The 8,264-nt window shown below is 35.4% G+C and overlaps 4 protein-coding genes across 4 annotated transcripts; 3 read left to right on the forward strand and 1 right to left on the reverse strand.

Annotated features, from left to right (window-relative positions):
* Nucleotides 1-331: 331 nt before the first annotated feature.
* On the reverse strand, nucleotides 332-1,634 carry LOC136781538 (myb/SANT-like DNA-binding domain-containing protein 3). Its single transcript, XM_066740425.1, has 3 exons — nucleotides 1,355-1,634; nucleotides 1,077-1,264; nucleotides 332-664 (listed from the first exon to the last, which is right to left on the reverse strand). The coding sequence occupies exons 1-3, from the start codon at nucleotides 1,632-1,634 to the stop codon at nucleotides 332-334; spliced, it is 801 nt and encodes a 266-aa protein (XP_066596522.1).
* A 2,927-nt stretch (nucleotides 1,635-4,561) lies between these two features.
* Nucleotides 4,562-5,371, forward strand: LOC136781540 (uncharacterized). Its single transcript, XM_066740426.1, has one exon. It carries the CDS (start codon nucleotides 4,562-4,564, stop codon nucleotides 5,369-5,371), a length of 810 nt encoding a protein of 269 aa, XP_066596523.1.
* Nucleotides 5,372-5,431: 60 nt separating this feature from the next.
* On the forward strand, nucleotides 5,432-6,406 carry LOC136781541 (uncharacterized). Its single transcript, XM_066740427.1, has one exon. The coding sequence runs from the start codon at nucleotides 5,432-5,434 to the stop codon at nucleotides 6,404-6,406; it is 975 nt and encodes a 324-aa protein (XP_066596524.1).
* Nucleotides 6,407-6,535: 129 nt separating this feature from the next.
* Nucleotides 6,536-7,982, forward strand: LOC136781542 (uncharacterized). The gene is made up of 2 exons (XM_066740428.1): nucleotides 6,536-6,971; nucleotides 7,327-7,982. Exons 1-2 carry the CDS (start codon nucleotides 6,536-6,538, stop codon nucleotides 7,980-7,982), a joined length of 1,092 nt encoding a protein of 363 aa, XP_066596525.1.
* The last annotated feature ends 282 nt before the right edge of the window (nucleotides 7,983-8,264 follow it).

Here is an 8,264-nt window from a genome sequence, read left to right on the forward strand (position 1 = left end):
ATGTATTTAACATGAATAGACTTTAAGGTACATACATGCAGCTTTATATAACTATATAGATATTCTTTTTATAAAGTCTAACAATTTAAACTAAATAACAATTTTATTTAGAAATTATAATTTAATAATTTTTAAATTATTAAATATTATGACTAGTAAATTTATAACTTTCCGTTCTTAAATACAACATAGGCTTCATATTATAAACATTGTACTTGAAGTATATTATCAATACAAATTCAAAAATGATAAAACTAAATCAAAACATTATCACAAGTATCATCACATTTTTATATGAGAGGCAATATATCTTGAAAACATATACTGGATCTTAATTGCTTTTCTTTAATTGCTTTTCTAAAATTTCTACCTGTAAGATTTCTTTTCTTAGTTGCGTTTCAAGAATTTTTTTATCCAATTTTTCCTTTTCAATAAAGTGCTTCTTCATTAAATTTACTAGCTCCAATTTGCTTTTCATTAAAACTGTATATACATCCTGGTCATGATTTTGATGTTTCTTCTGTGAGCATACATTAGGAGCATTTGTTTTTTCTTTTGATTTATTAGCAGCAATATTTTTGGCCAATGGTTCACTTAATGGTGTTTGCAGCATTTCAGCATTCCAATGATCCCATCTTCTCACTTCTTCATTTTCAACCAAGTGCTGTAGATAATAAAAAATAGTTGTCTGTTATTGCCAATTAAAATATAAACAAAGTGCTTATATTGTTTTCTCATTTGTCAATAAAAAATCAATAAGACAAGGTGGCAAAATTTATAGGGTCTCTTTTACTAAACACTTTAATGAAGGAATTTATTTTAACTGTACATAAGTGAGTTACACAATTGATATTTAGGTTAAATAAGAAAGATAAAATTGATACTATATTTATTTTAATAGCTGAATAAAATCTGTAGTAAACTATACACAATAAAGAACTCACACTTATATGATTTCAATAAGTAGCATTCATGAGACTACTCCGAGTGAGCTGAGAAATTGTTTTTAATTATCATTCAATCTTTACTTCTAATCCTATTCTACATATTACTATTTAGAATGTCTTTCAATTTACCTCAAATACAGGATCAGGGTCATCTGGGTCATTATTTTCCTCATTTTCAGAGAATACATTATTTGGTATGCTTTGACCATAATAGAAATCAGAGTCAAAAGGATTTATTAAACCATCGATAGATAATCCTATTATTTCATGTACCTTTTCCATCAATGCATCCGGCTTCCCATTATAAGCTCCACCACCTAAAAATAGCTCACAGTTGGATAACATTAGTTAACTAATTAATTATAAAAAAGGCATGAGTACAACAATCACTTCTATTAACTCATTACCAGTCATATATGTGTTCCTTTTTAAATCTGCAAATTTTTTTCTGGCGGTAGCTTTTAGATTCTTCCATAACTTCTTTAACTTCTCTTGCGTTTCAATTTTGCAAGTTATTAAACTAAATTCTTTCTCAACTTCATTCCATGCCTTTCCTTTATCACTTAGTCCAAATTTATCCGTAGTTTTATTTTCTATAATGTTAGAATATTTTTTAATAATTTCTGTAAAGGCTATCTTTTCATCAGCGGTATAATTGGCATTTCTTACTGAATATGGATTAGTCATATCTAAAAACTATAATAAGAATCTATAATATATATAATATAAAATGGACATATAATTGTGTATAATATATTCAAAATTGACTTACAATTCTTCTAAAATTATTATAAAATTCAAAAATTTATGCCCACCGCAAACGCTCTTCTAAAAAATACACAAATGGTGTGAAGATAATAGTAAAATTAAAAATCCATGGTTGCCAACCTATATCTTCAAAAATATTAAAATCTTGCACATGTTGGTACCACTAGTTAAGTCAGACTTAAGTTAAGCCTACTTTGTCGAATTGACCCTAATGGCCAAAACACGTCCGAAATACTCCGAAAGCACTGAGAGCTTATTATACCTAAAACACTATACTTCGTTTCACACTTACTATACATTTTGCGTGGTATATTCAATTCTCGCCAACAAACTATACAGCGTAGTATCTTCCAACATGGCGGACTTGGCAACGCTGACTTGACCCGTGTGTGTAATTACGTAATATTAAAATACCATTAGCGCGAAAGAAGATTAAGGAAGGCAGTCACCTAGCGGTGACTACTGGAACTAGAAATTAACTTAACCTAGTTTATCTGTGTAGCAGAGTCGGAAATAGTTAGGCTACGTAAGGTAACTAACCATCGACTTCGAAGGGTGAAAAAACCTTCCCTCAACTAGGGCCCCGTAGGATAACTTAGGTCCCCGTAGGATAACTAACCAACGGTACCATAGGGTGAAAAATACCCCCTCCCTAACCAAACCCGGTCTCACTATAAGACCTTCCAACTGTGACATAGGGTGAAAAATACCCCCACCCTCCCTAACCAAACTCGATCCCACTATAAGACCCTTTCCTTCCTCATCCCCATCACTACCATACTAAGAGAGTCTTATCCCCACCCATCCCCCTTCCACACCACAAAACAGCTTCCCCCACTCCCTGTCATCGGAACCGCATAGCTCCTCTACTTACAGTTAATCAAAATTATTATCAGCTACTATATTGATGTAAGACTCTACCATGAATGTAAATTAAAATCAGAGAAAAGTGAGAATATACGACAAAAATACACAAAACCCATTTTATTTAAAAATCAATAGTTACAAATACTAATTTGCGTTAATTATTATAGTGTGAATAGAATATTTATTAAAATAATTTATTTACTTAAATGTATGTATTATCTATAATATAGTGTTAATTATGTCAATAAAAACCAATTCTCATTATATACAAATATTTCTGTTTCATTTCCTATAAAGTAAAATAACTATAAAAGAGTAGCATATTAGATGCAATCATCCTAGAAGCATGCTTTTTTCTTTTCTATTGTTCTAGAAATTCTAACCACTGATATATTTGTTGTAGCAGAGAATACGGATCCTATTAGAAAGTGTTAGCAGATTCTAAAGTATAGGTCTGCAGAAACAGCAGACCTATAGTAAGATATCAAGCCCGTATCAACAAAACTTAAACTGTAAACTGAATTTACGTTGATTTTTATATAAAATTTCAACATAAAGTCTACTTATAGTGAAGCGAATTGTTAGGGTCTTGATTCTACAGTAGTTCTGCTGGTTCTACAAACCTACCATAGAATCTGTTAACACTCTCTATTAGGATTGTATTCGCTGCTACAGCAAAAATAGGCATGGTTGGAATTTCCAGCACTACAGAAAATAAAAAAGCATAGTTCTAGGATGATTACATTTTATATTTTACTCTTCTACAGCTCTTTTACTTTATAGGCAATTGTTTGTAAAATCCAAATTTACACATTACTTTCACACCCTATTTTAATTATTATTATGCTATAAAATTAAAAAAACTGTTTCATTTTCTGTGATTGTTCTTAAAAATTAAAAATAATTTATGATTTAAAGAGTGTAGAGAATGAAAGAAATTTAAGAGAAATATTGCACATGTTATACAAATAATTAAATTACCATTCAATACCTCAATAATTACAGAATCATTTAACTTATTCAATATCTTATGTACTTTCTTCACATTAGCTGCTTCCTCTGCTGTATGAAAAGTAAAATATTCCAATTTTGCAGATAGCTTTCTGCAGTTTTTCTCTTCTTCGCTATGTTTCTTTACATGCACATCATAATCTCTAGGATTTTAGAAATTAATACCTGTAATAAAATATAATTCATGAAGAATCTTGTTCCATTTATTAAATATATTTACGATAAATAAATAATACTTATCTAAATAGTTGTAATTTTACTCAAATAACCTCAATATTTACAAAGTGACAGGTGGTTTTGATATAGTTTATTCGAGTCTGCGCAAAAATAGGTGAAGTCACTTCCCTAGTAATAAAACGGTTTTAACTTATAACTCTGTCCTTCAGTGACCGACTTGCTGTTAATCTATGTAAAAAAAAGTCAACCATAGAGGGTTGGTCAAAGGTCAGTAAGGGTTTTTGTCTACCTAGTTCGTAGAATTTTCCCTATTATATTAAAATAAATAAAGATATTTAAATTTTGTGTTACAATAATCCCGATATCAAACAAAAACATTTACAACAATTTAGACTTCAATCAAAATTGCGTATAAAAGGAACATTTGGTCCTTCGAGCCGGATATCGGGGGTGAGTTTGTTGTGCTTTTTGGGATTATTCGGTATTCATAAGTGTTTAATTGTTACTTTATTACAAAGAATTATAGACTGATATTTTTTCAATTCGGATAATTTCAAGCAAGTGTATTTGCTCATGATTTCTCGTTGCTAATAAAGTTGATAAGTTATATGTAAAAGGCATTTCAGTTTGGGAAGTTGCAAAGGTTTGTTTACGCGCGTGTTGAGTGACCGGTCCGAGCGTGTAGTGGCTCCTTGCCTTTGACGCCTTCGAGTACTTGCACCGCTTACTTCCAGGAATTGATACAAAGGGTATCTAAAACTATTGTCTTCATTTTTCAATTCATTTGAATCATGGCACCGATATCAACACGAAAGCTGATACTTCAGCAGCGTGATCGTGCCAATAATATTTCGCGCATTCTTCCTACATTTAGGACCATAGAAAGAAATCGTTTGTCGAGTTCATTAGTGAAGAACAGATTGCAGAAACTTCACCACTACTGGACAGAATTCTGTAAAGTTCATGAAGACATTATTACACGAGACGATGTCAATGAAGATGCGTATATGACCGATTCTTTCTTTGCAAGCACGGCGAGCGTACGCGATGAGTGCAATGACGAGCTAACATGCGTTTTCAGAGAATTTCAGAACGATGAAGCTACGTCAAACTCTTCGTATATTAGCAATAGCAGTAATAATAGTCAAAAGCTATGCCACAATCTACACCTTCTGAAAATTGACTTGCCTCATTTTAGCGGTCAGTACATAGACTGGGAAGCCTTCGAAAACAGGTTCGTTTCCCTTATACACGAAAAGGCACAATTGCCAAACTTAGTCAAACTTCAATATTTGACGGGGTGCTTACGCGATTCAGCTGCAGTTTTTGTTAAGGTTGTAGCTATCATGGACGCTAATTATGCATCCATGTGGAACGCGTTGAGAGAGCGTTTCTCAAATTTAATATTGCAGGTTTATCACCTCACACTTTCTCTGGTGAAAAATCCTCCCTTGAAACGGGAATCAGCATCTGGGCTGAGATCTTTAGTAGACGACATTACGCATCGTTTGCGAATGTTGAAAAATCTAGGTAGATCTGTCGAAGCCTGGGACGATTTGCTAGTGGTCTTGGTTAGCGAGCGTCTCGATCCTACAACGTGAAAAGCGTGGGAGACTTATTTGAGAACAAGAAGTAAGCATTCGGAAGATAATGCTTGCGCGATGGCGTCGAGAAAGAAACCTCCCACCTTTAAAGAACTCATTAACTTTCTCGAATGTACTATCCAGGCGCTCTTGTCAGTTGATTCCGAATCAAATCCTGATAAACCTACGGCAACAGCTAAAACATCGAACAATTTTAGTAAACAAAGAGGTTCGATTAAAGCGCATCACTCGGGGGTAAAATCTAAGCTGAAAACTCAACAAACTAACCAGACCAACACCAATTCTTTAAAATGCCCTCCGTGTACTTCCGAACACTATATTGGTCATTGTGACAGTTTTCGAGGCATGAAACCTATCGAAACACACAGTGAAGTGCGCCGACTTGGACTGTGTTTCAATTGCCTGGGTCGTCACCAAGTTAGAAGCTGTACTCCTAAACGCTCTTGCAAAAGGTTCAATGGCACACACCATACTCTTCTACATAACGACAATGCGCAAGTTAATGTAGAAGCTAAGGCATCTATTTCGTCTCCACCTATAGACACGATATATCCAACAGGCCTGACTAGAACCTGCCTCCTCGCTGACCGCCAAGCTCACATTCGAAATTCGGTCTTTCTTTTGCCTATAGTTCAGGCTATTCTAATTGGTGCATCAGGGCAACACTTAAGGATCAGAGCGCTTCTTGATCAAGGCTCTGAATCCACCTTCCTGTCGGAATCAATTGTTCAATTTCTGAGACTCTCACGCCAACGCGTTCATGTACCTATCATCGGAGTTGGTGGCTCAGAAAACGCTATTGCAAGCTCGTGTGTCTCATTTAGATTGCAATCGGCAACAAATAATGAATTTGAGCATGATTTCGACGCATTGGTCTTAATTCGACCATCTACTTCTTTACCATCTAGTGCATTATCAGAATCGGATTTGTCATTATTAAGGGATCTACCTTGGGCTGATCCGAATTTTCACATGCCAGGGGTGATCGATGTTATTCTAGGTGTCGATGCCTACACGACTATTATTAGATAAGGTCTAAAACATATAAGTGGACATCGTCTAATAGCCCAAAATACTGTTATTGGCTGGACATTTTCTGGTCAAATTCAGAAAACTGCTCTCAGCATGCTAAAGGCTGTACCTAGAGTTCCTTTAATTTGAATGCACAATTTAACTAGGGAAGACCTCTCCGACATTTTAAAACAATTTTGGTCAATTGAGGAAGTTCCCGCACCTCAACACCAAATTAGTCCAGATGATGAGAAATGTGAAAATTTATTCAAAGACACTCATGCTCGTAATAATCTCGGTCGTTTTGTCGTCAGATTACCCTTAATAATTAAGCCTAATTGCAACATTAATAGTATAAGCCGATTGGCACTCAATTCTTTTATGGCTTTACAACGGCGATTTCAACGAGATCCAAATTTCGCTCGAGAGTATTATAGATTTATGAGAGAATATGAAGAATTGGGCCACATGCTTGTCGTAACAGGAAATGAACTATATTGCAAAAGAGCATGGTACCTTCCTCACCATGCGGTGGAACAACAAGGTGTTAACGGGAACCCTCACGTGTGCTTTACCGACAGTACAAGTTAATAAACAATTCGTTTAGTAAAAGTCAAAAGCGAAGCAAATTGCAAAAACGGGCTTGTTTATGACAAGGTGCCAATTCCAACGAGTCAATCGAGCTTAAAAAAACTCAAATCGGATGAAGAATAACGCTGTACCACTGTCCCGCGTTCTTGAAGTGGAAATAACCAAAAGTAACCTCTCTTCAAGAACGCGGCACAATGGTACAGCGTTATTTTTCAACTAATTTGAGTGTTTTTAAGTTCGTTTGACTCGTTAGGACTGGCACATTGTCCTACAAAGGCACGATTGTCTAATTTGCCTCGCATTTGAATTTTATTAAACTAATTGTTTATTGACTTGTACTGTTTGTAAAGCACGCGTGAGGGATCCCGTTAATGGTCCAAAATTCAGAGTGGTTTTTGATACGTCTAGACGCACAGCTGAACAATGTTGCTTGAATCATTTTTTATTAGCCGGACCTTCGTTACAAAGTGACCTATCTCTCACTTTGATTAGCTGGAGACAGCATCAATTCGTTTTTACACCCGACATAGTCAAAATGTTCCGGCAAATAGAAGTCAACAGGGCTGACCAAAATCTTCAACGAATATTGTGGTCTCCTTTCAGGGACCAAGTTCCCCGCGATTACTGTTTGACAACCGTTACCTACGGCATTGCTTCAGCGCCCTTTCTAGCAATCAGGACTCTGATGCAATTAGCCGACGACGAAAGTCAACGTTTTCCTTTCGGCGCTCATTGCCTTCGTCATCAAACTTATATTGACGACATATTTTCCGGGGCTGACAATATAGAAGACGCTATCGTAGTTCGCGATCAATTGATTGCTATTCTAAGTTCTGCTGGAATCACTCTGGACAAATGGGCTGCAAATAATTCGGATCTTCTTCCAAAAGATTCAGTTGCAGCGTCAGTTTTTAACACAAATAAAACAATAACAGTCGACCAGGCTGCTAAAACATTGGGTCTTTTATGGAAACCCAATTTAGAATCGTTTGTGTTTAATTTTTGAAGTATACATACTCCCACGATGCAGACGACGAAGCGAAATGTGTTATCATGCTTAACTCGATTGTTTGACCCATTAGGATGGCTATCGCCAGTTATTGTAAGGGCTAAGATTTTACTACGAGATCTATGGATCTTAAAGATCGATTGGGATACGCCACTCCCTACAGATATTTTAAACAGATGGCGTCATATTGCAACAGTCTTTCTCGAGTGACAGAAATCTCGGTCGATAGATGGTTAGGACCGATTTCATCCGCTAAGTACGAACTGCATGGGTTCGCAG

The sequence above is a fragment of the Prorops nasuta genome, unplaced genomic scaffold, assembly GCF_024137725.1.
Source record: "Prorops nasuta isolate Cenicafe-Biocafe unplaced genomic scaffold, Cenicafe_Pnas_1.2 PNAS00023, whole genome shotgun sequence".
Classification (NCBI taxonomy): Eukaryota; Metazoa; Arthropoda; class Insecta; order Hymenoptera; family Bethylidae; genus Prorops; species Prorops nasuta.

What these genes read in the sequence shown, in the direction of transcription:
- LOC136781538 (XM_066740425.1), bottom strand. Translation starts at nt 1,634, where the DNA reads ATGACTAATCCATATTCAGTAAGAAATGCCAATTATACCGCTGATGAA. An exon ending in AAGGAACACATATATGACTG is followed by an intron (nt 1,265 to 1,354) that starts GTAATGAGTTAA and finishes AGCTATTTTTAG; the next exon opens with GTGGTGGAGCTTATAATGGG. An exon ending in ACCCTGATCCTGTATTTGAG is followed by an intron (nt 665 to 1,076) that starts GTAAATTGAAAG and finishes TATTATCTACAG; the next exon opens with CACTTGGTTGAAAATGAAGA.
- LOC136781540 (XM_066740426.1), top strand. Translation starts at nt 4,562, where the DNA reads ATGGCACCGATATCAACACGAAAGCTGATACTTCAGCAGCGTGATCGT.
- LOC136781541 (XM_066740427.1), top strand. Translation starts at nt 5,432, where the DNA reads ATGGCGTCGAGAAAGAAACCTCCCACCTTTAAAGAACTCATTAACTTT.
- LOC136781542 (XM_066740428.1), top strand. Translation starts at nt 6,536, where the DNA reads ATGCACAATTTAACTAGGGAAGACCTCTCCGACATTTTAAAACAATTT. An exon ending in GTGCTTTACCGACAGTACAA is followed by an intron (nt 6,972 to 7,326) that starts GTTAATAAACAA and finishes CTGTTTGTAAAG; the next exon opens with CACGCGTGAGGGATCCCGTT.